Genomic DNA, 17,002 nt, shown 5'->3' on the forward strand with positions numbered 1-17,002 from the left:
CACTGATGTATGACTATTTCATCCTATTGCCTAAGTTGAGTTAATTAATATCATTGGAGAGAGCTCTTATAGCAAGCTGGTAGTGTTCCTACATCTGAACCAGAAGGCCAGGGTTCAAGAGCCACTTGTTCTAGAGCTGCGTACAATGTCTCTGAACAGGTTGGTTAGGAAAAATATCTAACTAATTTCACTGGATGAAAATAGTGCAGAACCTTTGACCCTTTCATTTCCCTTGTCTCGCTCTGCTACTGTCTGAATTATTTGTCTATAATTTTCATCAATTTTGGGTTGTGGGTATTGCTTGCTAGGCCAACATTTATTGTCCATCTCCAAATGCTGTGGGTCTGGAGTCACATGTAGTCCAGACCATATAAGGACAGCAGATTTCCTTCCCTAAGGGAATCAGATGGGTTTTTACAACAATAAATAATGGTTATATGGTTGCCATTAGACTAGCATCTGCCATTGTGGGATTCAAACCCATGTTCCCAGAGTGTTAGGCTTCTGGATTATAGCCCAAGGACATTATCATTACATCCTCCAAACTAGTGTCTTCTTTCAGCATACTTTCCAATAACAATGACAAGGATTGGATTAAATGCACTGGAGAAGGCAACTGAGGCCTATAGGTTTGTCCTACCATATGCATTGACTGTTGCTAGTCTCAATTTCACTTATCCACCTTTTCTGCAAATCTTTTAATAATTTGACAAAAATCTATCAACCTCTGTGTCAATCATTTAAATTAAAATAGCTACAGCTGCCTTTTAGAGAGAATGTGACAGATTTCATCTATTTTCTGTGTGAATATTTCCAGCCTTCAATCTTGCACCATCTGCCTCCAGTTTTAGAACATGCCACCTGTACTGTATTTTCTCCACCAGGGAAAATCTATTTTCTGTACCTTTCGAATTATCATATCCCTTTATCATTACAAACACCTTAATTGGATAATTTCTTGAGGTGCCCAAACTTGAGAAAATACTAAATCCAAAAATACCAATTGGAGGGATGAAATTTCCAGATTTCCATCTCGCTTTCTGTGAAAAATTGCTTCTTGATTATGATGTCTACTATTGTCACAATCCCTGTTTTTAGGAATGGGAGCTGCTAAGAAGATATCTGTTCCCATGCATTTTCACTGTAAAACTTTGCCATGTGCTCTGAAATGATTCTCTTCCACAAATACTGATGTGCAATGTGGATGTCCCTTCCCCCGTCCAGAGTTCGAAAGGCACATATCCCTGTTCATTTGTTCGAATTGGGGTGAATGGGAATAGCACACTAGTAAGACTCAATGCCTGTTAGAGAAGTGCAACTTAGGTAGCTTCTCCCGTGAGCTAATGTTCGTAATACAAAACTCAGTAACCAGTGTCTGAAACTGACATAAAAAGCGTGATCTCTGGCCAGTGTCTTTAATGTTGATTTTTGCTCCGATCTACAGGCAAAAATCCGGTCAGACTGTGAACTCTGGGACACATAATACAATGACGCATTAATCAAGGCACCTCCAGAAACTAGGCTCCTGCTGAATTCAAGAATTATCTGTGGCATTAGCATCCTATCATGTCTAAGTATGATTGTGCAGAAGTGAAGGAATTTTTTTGAGATGTACAGGAGGAAATGCAGGGTGCACTGTAGTGGAAGAATCAGAATGCTACAGCACTTCTTTTGTGCAAAGGCGGCCTTGGGTGAACCTCAGAGATAATTTAACCAAGAGGCCCTGTGAATATCTGAATGAACCCATTCTCTGAACACATTATAGAGAGAAACAGTCAGGTCTTTGACTCTCTTTCTGTTTCTGCTTCTATCAGCTGCTGATTTCTTTTTAAATCCATATTTCTTAGGAATGTGTAAGTGAGGGACATAGTTCAGTCTCTAGCTCATCCTTTTGATAATTACTTTTTTATTAAATACTGACAGTCATAGAGTTATTGAGTCATACAGCATGGAAGCAAACCCTTCAGTCCAACCAGTCCATGCCAAAATCTGAAACAAACACAGAGAATGCTGGTTGCTGGTGAAACACATTCAATGCGGTTGTTTAAGAAATTTTGAACCTCATTCCTGCACCCAGAATAGGGGTTAGTTTTGACTAACCAACATATAAGTGTGATTGACTGTCCATTCTTGCAGTGGAGCAATCCCTGACTTCTCTTCAATCAGGCAGACTAGTTGTACATCATCCAACAAGTCTCTCTAGTGTTGTTTTTCAGATGGAAGCCCCAAGATAAGACAGAAGCTGTCACTGCTTTCATGGTAATGTTACAGGGCAGGTTGTCAACATGAAGGATAGGGGTCTCAGGTTACCATTGGCCCAGATGAGCTTTGTAGGACCCAAAGCAGTAGTCTGATTTCCATAACAGGCAGGGTCTCTGTAGTAAGTCTTTTTGAACATCCACATTAAACCCTATTTAAAATCAAGCCAGCCACATTATCAGAGTTAGTTTGGCACTAGGCCTACCTCTGTGGTTGGGAGTGTGAAGTGCTGCAGTTTACTCTGTTGACTAGACTGCTAATATGTGGATGACATTTATGACAATGGCATGGGGCTCGGTCTCCATTATGGCTGAGGGAGACTTGTGGCAAATAACATGCACTCCACACAAGGGCCAGGTAATAACTATTTCCCTTTGGTAGTCATCATTAAATTTCCATGATCAACTTACTGGGGGTTACCATTGACCAGGAACTTATCTAATCATATGAGCACTGTGGCTACAAGAGCAAGCTGTAGACCAGGAACTTTGTGCTGATTGACACAGCTTATCAAAGCCTATCTACTATCAATGAGGCACAATCAGGAGTGTGATAGTATACTCCCAACTTTCTTGACTGAGTGCAACTCCAACAATGCTTACGAATTGGGACACCATCCAGGACAAAGCAGTTGCTTGCCTGACAGACCAACTAACACCTTCAACATTCACTCCCTCCAACAATAGTATACATTGGCATTAGTGTGTACCATCTACAGTGTGTGCTGCAGAAATTCAACAAGGCTCCCACAAATGAATTAAAACCAAAGGCCTGCAACTTTGGCATACCGTAAGCCCGTAATAAGAAAAACCTTCAAAAAAGAAAGCAACAGGAATATGTTGTTCACCCCCTTTCGCCTGCTCCACCATCCAGGAGGATCACGGCTGTTCTGATATTCCCCACATCCACTTCCCTGCCTTTTCCCTGTAACTTTTGAATCTCCTACTGATTAAGAATCTTTGTATCTCAGCCTTACACATGAACAGGCAGTCTGCCCCACAGCTCTCTGTGGCAAAGAGTTTAAAGACTCACATCCCTCTGAGAGAAGAGATACCTGCAGTAAAATATCAAGGCACTGTCACAATTTGGTGTTCCAGCCCAATATAACCGGTGGAGGACAGTGAAAATATTCCTCTTTTGTATGTGTGAAGCCCTGGCCTTAACTTTTTACCAACATGCTGTCGTCCCCTGGCCTGATTTCATGGTTTGCCTTGATATAGCACTCAGTGGTAAACATTTCTATCCTATTAATAATTTTACAAAGCTCTGTAGGGTCCATTCTCATTTTTCAGTGTTATTATTATGTAAACACATACCCACCCTATTTCCATATCACTTCAACCCCTTTCCATTTGTCAGTCTATCCAGTCTAATTCTGAGTGTTTGCACAATTTCTAGCTCAACTATTAACCCCAAAAATGAAAGCTTTTCATCCTTTCTATTCTAAATCTCTTAGAACTGTGGAGTTACTGGCCACACAGTTTCAAACCTATTTAGGTATAGGTGTGGTGCTAAGGACAAGTAAGTTGCAAATGTTACAGATGCTTAAAAAGGGGAGAGAAATAAACCCACAAATATAAGCTTGACATCCTCGCTCCAATGGTTGAACATTTTGCAGTCAATAAAATGGGTCAGAATAATTTTGCAATGTGGAAAATTACAAACTAACTATTTTTAATTTTATTTTTAATCATTCAGGGCATGTGGGCTTCACTGGCTGAGCAAGCATTTATTGCCTTTGAGAAGATGGTTTTGAGCTGCAGCAGTCCATTTGTTGTACCTGGTCTTGTAGCCACTGTATTTATGTATCTAGCCCAGTTCAGCTTCTGGTCAATGATAACCCCCAGAATGTTGATCCTGAGGGATTCCATTGAATGTCAAGAGGTAGCGGTTAGATTGCCTCTTATTGGAGGTAGTTATTGCTTGGTACTTGTGTGGCATGAATGTTATTTGTCACTTTTCAGCCCAATCCTGGGTATTGACCGGGTCTTGTTACATTTGGACCCAGAATGCATCCAGGTCTGTCACACTGGTTAAGGTAGAGTCTTGGTGTCAAGGGCTGTCACCTGCACTTTCCCGCTGGAGGTCAGCTGTTATGTCCATGTTTGAACTAAGGCTGCAATAAGATCAAGAACTGAGATATCCTGGTGGAACCTAAACTGAGCATCAGTGAGAAGGTTATTGCTAAACAAGTCCTACTTAAGGATCCTTTCTATCATTTTATTCATATTCAAAAACAGACTGCAGAGGGGTTAATAAAATGTGAGGCTGGATGAACACAGCAGGCCAAGCAGCATCTCAGGAGCACAAAAGCTGACGTTTCGGGCCTAGACCCTTCATCAGAGAGGGGGATGGGGAGAGGGAACTGGAATAAATAGGGAGAGAGGGGGAGGCGGACCGAAGATGGAGAGTAAAGAAGATAGGTGGAGAGAGTGTGGGTGGGGAGGTAGGGAGGGGATAGGTCAGTCCAGGGAAGACGGACAGGTCAAGGAGGTGGGATGAGGTTAGTAGATAGCTGGGGGTGCGGCTTGGGGTGGGAGGAAGGGATGGGTGAGAGGAAGAACCGGTTAGGGAGGCAGAGGCAGGTTGGACTGGTTTTGGGATGCAGTGGGTGGGGGGGAAGAGCTGGGCTGGTTGTGTGGTGCAGTGGGGGGAGGGGACGAACTGGGCTGGTTTAGGGATGCAGTAGGAGAAGGGGAGATTTTGAAACTGGTGAGGTGTTGGGGGCCAGGGAATTGGAAGTCCTGGAGGAGGTGGAGGGCGTGGGTGGTGTCACGGACGTAGGTGGGGAGTTCCTGGACCAAAGGGGAGAAAATGGAGTCCAGATAGGTGGAGATGAGTTCGGTGGGGCAGGAGCAGGCTGAGACGATGGGTCGACCAGGGGGGTTAATTGTTTGTGTACAGGACAAAGCTAGGCCATTTTCTATTTTGCTGTGTGGATAGAAATATTAATTAAAGTTAACAAGGATATTTTTAAGCCACATTTTGATATTAACAGATGTTCCTGCACAGGTCACTCAATAGCATTCTGTGTCTTTACCTATCCATGGAGAATTGCTTTTTAATCAGTGCTGCGTAAGCAAATTTTTAATCTCAGATGTTTCAATGAGATCACCTCTTGCTCTTCTAATTCCAAGGAATATAAACGCAGCATACTAATCCTCTCATTTCATACCAAAAACTTTCCTACTGAATCTTTGTTTGCACCCTTCACGGCAAGTATACCCTTCAGGCAAGGAGACTGAAAACCACACACAAATACTCCAGGTGTGGCTTCACGGGTATACTATATAATTGTAGCAACATATATTTATTCTTTTTCTCTCATTCCTTAGTAATGAAAGCTAACATACCATTTGTCTCCTAATTTCATGTTGTATATATCTGTTTCATTTCTGTGTTCATATGCAAGGATATTCAGGTCTGTCTGAATACATTCTCTGTAAATGTACCTTTAATATTCAAAATAATTCTGTTTCTATCTACCAAAATGGGCAACTTCACGCTTTACTGAACTACATTGCATCTGCCTTATTCTTCACCACAGAAATACCTATATCCTTCTGCACTCTCTTTTTGGCTGCCAAGGCCATTCAGCCCATTGATTCTGCTCCACCATTCAATCTTGGCTGATATGTCTCTCAACTCCTTTCTCCTGCCTTCTCCCCGCAATCCTTGATCCCCTCACTAATCAAGAAACTAGCTATCTCTGTCTTAAATATACTCAATGGCAGGCCTCCACATCCTTTTTCAGCAATGACTTCCACAAATTAACTGCCCTCTGGCTGAAGAAATTCTTTCTCATCTCAGTTCTACAGAGTCATCCCTACATTCTAGGCTGTGCCTTCAGGACCTACTCTCTTAGTGGAAACATCTTCTCCATGTCCAATCTATTCAGGCCCCTCAAATTCTGTTAATTTTAATGAGGTCCCGCCCTCATCTCTCTGAACTCCATTGAGTGCAGATTCAGAGTCCTCACCTGCTCCTCATTGTGCATCAGACTCACCGTTTACTTTGCCATCATTGGCACTAGGAGTTCAAAATTTACCCCACGTTCATCTCCAAGAATTATTATCAGGAATTTTCTTTCAAGCCACTCACTGCTTGCTCTTTTTTTCCCTCCAGGAATAAGATACCTCTGCAGGTCAACGTCAGCAACCCAATCAATTGCAACATGCGTGGCAAAAAACGCACAGTGATGGTGGAGGAGAGAATTGAACAAACACAGCCTGACTTCAAGAAAAATCACACAGGCTTCACATTGTATTGGTCAGGAATATAGTGCTCTTGAGACTCAGGATTTCTCTGAAGCACGCTCAGTTATGTTTGTAATGTGAGTTTTTTTAAATATATATATAATAAAAGATTCATGTTCTTTCCTCTCTGGTCAATATTGTATTCTAGTGAAATTAATTTACAAAGTGTGCAGGTGATCATGTGCATGAGTGATGGAATTGTATCATAAAAGGGTTGCAGCGCAGAGGGAGACCATTCAGCCCATCAAGTGTGTGGCAGCTGTCTGCAAGAGGAAATCACAGATATCCCTTCACTGCAGCTCTGCAATGTTTTGCTCTTTAGGTGCTAATACGGATCCTAACTATTCACTGTATAATAAAAGTGTTTTTTCTGGTGTCATTGTTGGCTCATTTGCCAACTACCTTAAATCCATATCTCCTTGTTCCTGATCTTTCCACCAGAAGGAAATATTTCTCCCTACATACTCTGTCCACATCCTCACAGACACGACTATCAAATCTCCTCTCAAAACTCTCAAAGGAATACAATCTCAGCTTCTCCAATCTATCCAAGCAATAGAAATGCACCATCCTGAAAGTAATCTCATAAATCTTGTCTGCACCACCTCTAAATGTATTACCCATTTCCTCTAATGTGGTGCTCTGAATTAGACCCAATATTCCAGTTAATGCTGAGTTCATGATTTACACAGATTTACATAACTTGCTTGCATTGATACACTGGGCCGCTACTGATGAAACCATGGATCCAGTTATCAACTGAACGCCCAGATCGTCCTCACCTTCCAGGACTTGTGCATATGAACCCTCCATGTACTAGCACCCATTTGGAATTGTATCCTCTATTTTATCCGCTTTTGTATCCTCTATTATATCATATCCTCATTCTTTTACCAAAATATATCACTTCACACTTCTCTGCATTAATTTTCATCTGCTACTTCCCATGATAAACATAAATATATATATTATGAACTTTCAGTGAATATTTTTAAAAGTTTGAACATGTGCTTTTAAGATAGCTCCCACAAATCGTGTTTTCTTTTGGTTTTTCAACTGCAGACAATGTCAGGTCTCCAGTAAACACCTGATTAAATATGAATGTAGATGAAGATACCTTACAGCCACTTGTGGATTTCAAAGATTTCATTCTTTAAGCTAAAGGCTATGGAGTTTCCACACTGCCTGTCACAGTGTTGTTCTAATTCCCAGCCGAACAAGTCTGATCCCAGTCTGTAACGTGGCTTGATAGATCATGTTTTGTGTTGGTTTTAATGAAGTGGTCTCTCAATGAACCAGAAGCTGACAATATTACATGTCAATATGCCATATGTCTTTCCCCATCTAACTGTAAAACTGAAGCTTCTTTCATAAAAGAAATGAAGATAAAACAAAATACATCAATTTATTTAGTTACAACACAAATTCAATGATCTTTAAACACAAAGTGAAAGAATAATGCCATGAATCCTGAGACACCCCTCTACAAGTTTAAAAATATTTGTACAGTACCCAACAATACCTCTTGTTCAGTGCTCATACCAGAATTCATCTCTCTAACACTGATAGGTTTAAGGAAACTAGCCCTAGGCTAGAACCTATGATAGTCCTATAAATATCATGAACTGACTTTAACAAATTTAACTGATTTTAACAAACTCAGCCTAAAGTGCTCTTCAGGGTTTTATGTCAACAGTCTGGTTTGGTATGATCATTAACTTAAAGCAATCTGGTTTTATTATTTACACCCCTTATCAGGAGTACTGCTTAATATATGCTTCTCACAGAACTACTCAAAACTAGTAAACCTGAAAAAAAAGTCTCTGTCTCTCTACTATGAGTGTTTTCCTTAAGCTTAAAATAAACATCCCAGTTCAGAAGTTTCTAACAGAAAATTGAAGCTCAATTGTCTTACTTGATATTTCATAAAATCCTAAAGTCAAAAAAAATTAATGTTCGAAAGTAGCCCTCTAAACTAATCGATGGGTTAACCAACAATTCAAAACCCAAGCTTCAAATAATATTAAAAATATGTATAATTCACATAATTTATATCACAATGTTACATACTGGACTGAAGGGATAATTAATACTCAATGGCCAGTTTTGATTTCCGATGGTATCGCAATGGTTTCCCACAAACTAGACTGTGTGAGCCCCAAAAATGTCAACCCATCTGTCATGTGATCAGAACTGGGTTCAGGGGCTGCATTCAGCAAATCCATTTGAACGATCAGTCATCAAACAGCCTGGGATCGAGACGCTGAAACTAGCTGAAAGTCATTAAACAGTCAAAGTACTTCCCTTGTTCCAGTTTTAAAATTCACCTGAGAACCAGCGCAACAGATATTTAACCACAATAAACCTCACAACCTACTGTGAATATTTCTCTTCAGCGTTAAATCACCAAACCTATTCATTAAATCATGAGCTTGTCATGTAGGAGTCTTGGAATTTTAAATCAGAGACTGAATTAATTGTAAACTGTAAAAGTGGGCTATATTTATATATTGTGTGTGAGAGACAATAAATCACCTAATTTTAACTCCATGACATATTGCTGCTAAATTATTTAATTGAAATATACTCTCCAAAGGTGAGAAAAGCAACACTTCTTTATGTCCAAAACATACTGACTATAAACAATGAGAATGCACATGCATTCTGTCTGTGCCACATGTCTTTGCCCATCTCACTAGCTCAGCTGCAACGTCTTGATGTCTAGCTCCTCAAATTAAACCTCCAATCCTGTTCTGTTCCTGACTACAAACCACCAACTGTTCTATTCTGAAGGAGAGTCATACCATCTCAAAATGTTAACTCTGTTTCTCTCTCCACAAATGTTGCCAGACCTGCTGAGTTTCTCCAGCACTTTTTTTTTGGTTCATGTCGGTGCGGTCAGCTTTCTTTTCATTCCGTGAGCTTTAACTTTCTGGACAAACCTGTTACCTGATGAAATGCCTTTTGAAATCCCTTTGACCAAATGAACTGTATTGTCTTCATCAATCTATTTACATGACCCAAAAACTCAAACAAATTCATTAAACACAATATGTCTTTAACAAATGCCTACTGGTTTTCCTTAATTCATCTATACATGTCCTAAGCGATTGTTAAACTTGTCTTGGATCATCAAATTGGAATACTTTCCTACTGAAGTTGATCTGTCTGTAGTTTGATTAGATTAGATTCCTCACAGTGTGGAAACAGGCCCTTCAGCCCAACAAGTCCACACCACCCCTTGAAGCATCCCACCCAGACCCATCCCCCTATAACCCATACACCTCTGAACACTACAGACAATTTAGCATGGCCAATCCACCTAACCTGCACATCTTTGGACTGTGAGCGGAAACCGGAGCACTCGGAGGAAACCCACGCAGACACGGGGAGACTGTGCAAACTCCACACAGACAGTTACCCAAGGCTGGAATTGAACCTGGGTCCCTGGTGCTGTGAGGCAGCAGTGCTAACCGCTGAGCCACCGTGCCGCCCCTTGTTTTGTTTGTGCTGAGACCTTTGTTTTGAACAAAGGTTTTGCATTTTCAATTCATCAGCTCACAGTCATCATCCTTTTCATCATGCCGGGAATGTCCTACAGCTTGGTATTAGAACCACGGGACGAGAAAATAAACAAGCTGGATAAGGCCAATCTTTGTTTTATTAAAATGACATTTTTAAAATCTCCATGTGGGCCAGGTGGAGCAGAAAATCTGCCTGAGATCCAGAAAACTGCCCGTCATTTTCCAAACTCCAGCCTTCCTCTGATCATGGTGGGATATCACTTCTCTCGCCACCCCCTCCCCGATCACCTCCAGTATTCGTTAACGCTGGCTGCCCAAGAGTTAGACAGTTCATGATATCAGGCTCACACATATCCTGGATAATGGTGAAGTCTTTTGACTCAATACCAGTTAATGATGGAATTGTGCATGGTGTGTGTTAATGTTAACTTTCTTTGATTTTCTCCACCTTTCTCAACTATACCTTCCCTGATGATGTTGCTGAGGTCAGCCTGATGGCCACATGGACAGAAAGCTGCTCAAGCTGGGACTGCTCTGGACCAAGCTCAACAACTGCAAGAAAATACTTTGCAATGTCTGTTTGTCTGTGACTGTGCAATACTTGCTGGATCAAAGCTACCATGTAATGTAGCTTGGACTTGTTCTCCAAATCATGAGACTACTTCAGTTGGCAGGGTGCAAGCTCTGGAGGGGTGCGGTGGAGTGCTTGTAGTGATGGTGGGATGTGTAGTGTTGGTGAAAATCTGCCACAAGCACACCACCGCCCCCAAAGCCTGCACTCCTCCCGACAATAGTATAAATGCTGCTCCCTCCATACTTCACTTCAGCTCTGACGAAGAGTCATCTAGATTCGAAACATTAGCTTGCTCTCTCTCGATGGACATTGTCATCTCCAGCGTTTTTGTCATCTTCCGTACAGATTCCAGCATCTGCAGTAATTTGCTCCTGACAACTTCAGTCTTATGATCAGCGTGAACAAAACTGAAGTAATGTGTCAGTCTGTTTCAGACGAGCACAATTGCTTTAAACCAATACTACTATTGAGATATAGGCCTGGCATATCTTGGATTAGTGCCTGCACAAGCAGTGACACTGAAGCAGTTTATTCCTTATCTCTAATTGAGTCTGAAAGGTCGCTGGACTTGAAACATTAACTCTGCTTTCTCGCTACAGATGCTGCGAGACCTGCTGAGTTTCTCTAGCAATTTCCACTTTTGTTTCAGATCTTCAGCATCCACAATTCTTTGTTTTGGCTTTTCAATTCCTCAGGTACAGTAAAACTCTTTTATTTACATGGGAACATGGTAATTTCTCAAGGACAGCTCTTTAGGCGTCCACGATTGTTCTCTTCATATGCTCATTTTAGACATGCTCACTGAAATCACAGTTATGTAAACCAATTGCATCATGTAAACAAAAACTGAAAGAACTGAAGATGCTGTAAATTAGGAACAAAAACAGTAGTTGCTGAAAAAGCTCAGCAGGTCTGGCAGCATCTGTGAAGAAAAAAAATCAGAGTTACTATATTCATTAATGGGATGAAGGTATCACTGGCTAGGTAGCATTTACTGATCATCCCTAATTGCCCAGAGAGCAGTTCAGAGTCAACCACATTGGTGTGAGCCTGGAGTCACTTGTAGGCCAGACCAAATAAGGCAGACCTTCCCTAAAGGGCAGTAGTGAACCCGTTGGCTTTCCCCCCAATAATTCACACTCATCGTTAGACTCTTAATTTCAGATATTTTATTGAATTCAAATTCCACCATCTGCCGTGGCAGTGGTTTCAACCCAGGTCCCCAGAATATTATCTGAGTCTCTGGATTAACAGTCCAGTGATAATACACTGGGCCATCACCTCCCCGCTGAGGAAGGATCTGAGGAAGGGTCACCGGACCAGAAACAGTAATTCTTTGCTCATTTTGCTGATTTTTTTGCTTATCTGACGCTGCCAGACCTGCTGAGCTTTTCCAGCAAGTTCTGTTTTTGCATCAGGTAAAAAACAGATTCACATTAATCCCATCATACTATCCCAATCTCAAACCTAAGATCCATATACAAGCTGTCAGTATTGGGCACATTCACTTATTGTGGCAGAATTCTTTCTTGAGCAGTGATGGGGTGCATACAAGAATTGACAAAGCAGGTGTAGTAATTGAGGGTGCTCACACCAAACATGGAGACAGTCTCACAGCTGAGGTGGTTTGGACATTTGGCTGGAGTGCCCGACACTAACTTGCCAAAGCAAACCTTCTATGGAGAACTCAAGCCTGTGGCATGCTCTCATGGCTGTCAAATGAAGCACGAAAAAGACACTCTAAAAGCTTCGCCTAGGAGTTCTGATACTGATGCTGAGTGCGGGGAGAAACTCACCAAGGATTGCTACACCTTACACAACCGAAATAAAAGCAGCTTAGACTTCAAAAAAATATGTGCAAGTTGGAGGCAAAAAGAAAATGCACTGAGAGGAGCCCTGAGCCAGCAGTTTACTCAAACTGCTGTGGCAACCTGTCTTATTTGCTGCAGAACCTTCTTGGTAGATTGGCCATAGTAGTCAGCCATGCTCCCACCACAATCTACCAACATCATCACACTGCACTCTGATAAGTTACTGGACAAAGTCACCTTTGCCTAGGACTATGAACAGCCCACTGACTGCCAGTGACCACCTATTCCCATCTTTTTAAAATGGGGCTCACAATTTCTGGGAAGAAGGAATTAAGTGCCATGCCTTGTTAGAGATTAAAAGTTTATCTTTGAGTATGTGTTGAGATAGTCAAGTTCTTCATCAGATAGGATGGTTTTCCTCTGTTGGAAATATGGAAGTAGGCATTGTGGAACTGTAATAATTCATAGTTGAACAGGCATGGAGGAAGATAATATTCTGGCAATATTACTGGGATAACAATACAGGTCTGAATTTTACCAGAAATCAACTTAGTGTCACTTTCACCAACTTTCACAGTGGGATTCTCTCTGCGATCTCTAATAAATTTGCTCACACTATTCTCTGAAATTCAGTTTGCACCACATGTCGACGGCAGCCCACTTTCACTCAGGTCTGCTCAGAAATGATGGCATCTACTGGTGGACGCTTACCAGAGGCAGCATGACAGACCTACCTGCTAGTTCTCTGCCTGTTTGTGTGTTTCTAAGGGGTTCTTAAGCACCAGCACCATGGGGTCCACTCCCACCTGGGGCTGAGGAGATGCCTGGTTTCCGGCAATCCTCTGAACGTTAGCAACCCCTGAGGTATTTCTCCTTCGGCCAACTGCAGAGAAGTGGCAGAGGTGTAATCATCAGCATGTGTTCCCGAATCAATTCTAACAAGCATACCCACCAAGGGGTCAGTGTCTGAACAAGTGGAAGGTGCAGGAGGCAGTTTTGCTGGTGCTTCATCTGAGGGAGCTATGCTTTTTGTGGGTTCAGCCTCTTGGCCAGTAAGACCATGCAGCTGCCACTTGTACCTGCAGGAGGCAAAAGAAAGAGCACATCACAAGCAAGGGGTAGAGTTTCGGGTGACAGTGGAGTTATGGGACTGTAGCACAGCAATGGACAATACATCTTAGCTGGACATGCGTGTTTCAACATCACTGCAGGACCAGTCTAATTCCTCACCAGCCTGTGCCAGAATGCTCTCCGTGTAGGGTTTGAGGAGCTCAATAATGGGTACCCACTGCCCAACTGGGGGAAAGGTGATGAGGTGCCCTAAGACAGTAGGAAATGCAATACAATGCTTCAAGTTTTGGGGTGGCTGAGTGAAGGAAGATGTTGAATGGAGCAGTGAGAATGGTGAGAACAAGCTTGGGCAGAAGGTGGTGCAACAGAAAGAGACAGTATGAGATAGCGGAGAGAAGATGTTGGCACTAATTCAAGCAGAAGCAGAGCTGATCTTCTTCCTGACTTTTGGAATAGCTACACATTTGGGTTTGCACTTATGTACGCACGTACATTATGCTGAGGATAGCAATCCTTTCTGAATTGGTGTTTAATGAAAATGAAATCCAAAGAAATTTGACAGTCTTGTTTTGTTGCGTGACACAATGATTGTTGGTTAGATAGAACATACATACATTCTGTGGGACCATTTGAGCAGGGATAGCAATATGATAACATGGTATGTATCACTCTCCAAGTAGGCCATGTCTTGAAATGATTTGTCAATGTACTACAGTCCGTTGTCAGGCTCTATCTTTAAAAGATTGTTTTAAATGACCTAAAGAATGACGTATCTCCATTGTACAGGTTTGAGAGTAGGATATTCATCCCCTCACAATGGCACAGTGGCTCAGTGGTTAGCACTGCTATCTCACAGCGCCAGGGACTCAGGTGACTATCTGTGTGGCATTTGCATGTTCTCCCCGTCATTGAGTGGGTTTTCGCTGGGTACTCCAGTTTCCTACCGCAGTTGAAGAATGTGCAGATTAGTTGGATTGGCCATGTTAAATTGCTCAAAGTGTTCAGAGATGTGTGGGTTGGTTGGATTAGCCACGGGAAATGCAGGGATAGGGTAGGGGGACGGGTCTGGGTGGGATACTCTTTGGAGAGTCAGTGTGGACGCATTGGGCTCGAAGGCCTGTTTCCACACTGCATAGATTCTATGATTCTATGAAGTTGTCCAACTGTTCTATAAGATCATGGCTGATCTGCCTCAGACCTCAACTCTGCTCTTGAGCTAGTTCCCCATAGCCCTCAACTCATCAAACTGTAGCGGCGTCCTTTTCTTTTAAATACTATCAGTGATTTAGCCTCCACAACTCTCTGGAGTAGAGAACTCCAGACATTCACTATTCTCTGAAAGAAGAAATTCTGTTGCATCTCAGTTTTAAATGAATGTAACCTTATTCTGTAGCAATGTGCCCTAGTTTGAGATTTCTTCACTAGTGGAAACATCTTCTCAGTATCTACCCTGTCAAGCTCCCTCAGAATATTGAATGTTTCAATAAGATTAACCTTCATTCTTCTAATAAATGAAGGCTTAACTTGTTAACCTTCTTGATAGATAACCCCTTCATTCCAGGAATCAGCCTAATGAATCTCATCTAAACGACCTCCAGTATCATTTCTTGAATTCAGGGACCAAAAATGTACAAAATATTTCAGGTGCGGTCTCACTTATGTCCTGTTCAGTTGTATCAAGGCATCCCTATGTTTAAACTTCAATAAAGGCTAAAATTCCATTTGCCTTCTTACTCATTGCCAGACCCAAATGTTAACGTTTTGTGTTTCCTCTACAGGAACATCCAGGTTCCTCTGTACTGCAATTTTCTTTTTCTCAATCTCTCTTTCTCTCCATTTGAATTATAGTCTGCCTTTTGATTCTTCCTACCATAGCGCATGGGCTCACACTTTCCTGCATTACACTCCATCCTCTAAGCTTTTATCCAGTCTCACTAGAAACCTTGCAGATTCCTTCTGTCTTCATTGCAGTATGCCCTTCCATCTATTAATGTGTCATCAGCAAATTAAGAACATGGATTGAACATAGAACGTAGAATATAGAACAGTACAGCACAATACATGCCCTTCAGCCCACAATGTTGTGCCGACCGATTATCTTATTAAGCTCAAACTACCCTGCATACCCTACATTTTACTATCCTCCATGTGCCTATCCAAGAGTCACTTCAAAGTCTCTAAAGTGTCTGACTCCATCACCACTGGTGGCAGCTCATTCCACACACCCACCACTCTCTGTGTGAAAAACCTACGTCTGACATCTCCCCTGTACCTTCCTCCAGTCATCTTAAAATTATGGCTCCTCGTAACAGTCATTTCCACCCGGGAAAAAAAACTTTGACTATTTGCTCTATCTAAGCCTCTCATCATCTTGTTCACTTCTATCAAGTACCATCTCATCCTTCTTCGCTCCAATGAAAAAAACCTTACCTCCCTCAACCTTTCCTCATAAGACCTCCCTTCCAGTCCAGGCAGCATCCTGGTAAATGTCTTCTGCACCCTTTCAAAACTTCTACATCCTTCTTATAATGAGGTGACCAGAACTGAACACAATATTCCAAGTGTGGTCTAACCAGAGTTTTATAGAACTGCAGCATAACCTTACGGCTTTTAAACTCATTTCCCCCTGCCAATGAAAGCCAACACACCATACGCCTTCTTTACAATCCTATCAACTTGGGTCGCAACTTTGAGGAATCTATGGACATGGATCCAAGATCCCTCTGTTCCACACACTGCCAAGAATCCTGCCATTAACCTTGTATTCTGCATTCAAATTCCAACCTTCCAAAATGAATCACTTCACACTTTTCTGAGTTGAAATCCATCTGCCACTTCTTTGCCCAGCTCTGCATCCTGTCAATGTCCTGTTGCAACCTACAACAGCCATCCATGCTGTCCACAACTCCGCTAACCTTCGTGTCATCGGCAAACTTACAAACGCACCCTTCCACTTCCTCATCCATGTCATTTATAAAGATCACAAGAGCAGAGGTCCCAGAACAAATCCCTGCAGAACACCACAGGTCACCGAGCTCCAGACTGAATAATTTCCATCTACTACCATCCTCTGCCTTCTATTGGACAGTCAGTTTTGTATCTAGACAGCCAAATTTCCCTGAATCCCATGCCTCCTTACTTTCTGAATGAGCCTACCATGTGGAACCTTATCGAATGCTTTACTAAAATCCATATACACCACATCCACTGCTCTGCCTTCATCAATGTGTTTTGTCACATCCTCAAAGAATTCAGTAAGGTTTATGAGGCAAGACCTGCCCCTCACAAAGCCATGCTGACTATTTCTAATCAAACTGTGCTTTTCCAAATAATCATAAATACTATCTCTCAGAATCCTCTCCAATAATTTGCCCATCACTGACGTAAGGCTTATCCCTATTCCCTTTCTTGAACAAGGGAATAACATTTGATACCCTCCAATCATCTGTTACTACCCCAGTGGACAGTGAGGATGCAAAGATCATTTCCAAAGGGGTAGCAATCTCA

The 17,002-nt window shown here is 41.9% G+C and overlaps 1 protein-coding gene across 1 annotated transcript in view; it reads left to right on the plus strand.

Moving 5' to 3' along the window:
• Positions 1-6,619, plus strand: part of LOC125451822 (unconventional myosin-Id-like) — a 136,208-nt gene extending 129,589 nt beyond the window's left edge. The window contains exon 22 of the mRNA XM_048529446.2: positions 6,385-6,619. Coding sequence (XP_048385403.1) covers positions 6,385-6,541 — 157 coding nt within the window. The 3' untranslated portion in view covers positions 6,542-6,619. The remainder of the gene's footprint in view (positions 1-6,384) is intronic.
• The last annotated feature ends 10,383 nt before the right edge of the window (positions 6,620-17,002 follow it).

Source organism: Stegostoma tigrinum, chromosome 5 (genome assembly GCF_030684315.1).
Source record: "Stegostoma tigrinum isolate sSteTig4 chromosome 5, sSteTig4.hap1, whole genome shotgun sequence".
NCBI classification, from domain to species: Eukaryota; Metazoa; Chordata; class Chondrichthyes; order Orectolobiformes; family Stegostomatidae; genus Stegostoma; species Stegostoma tigrinum.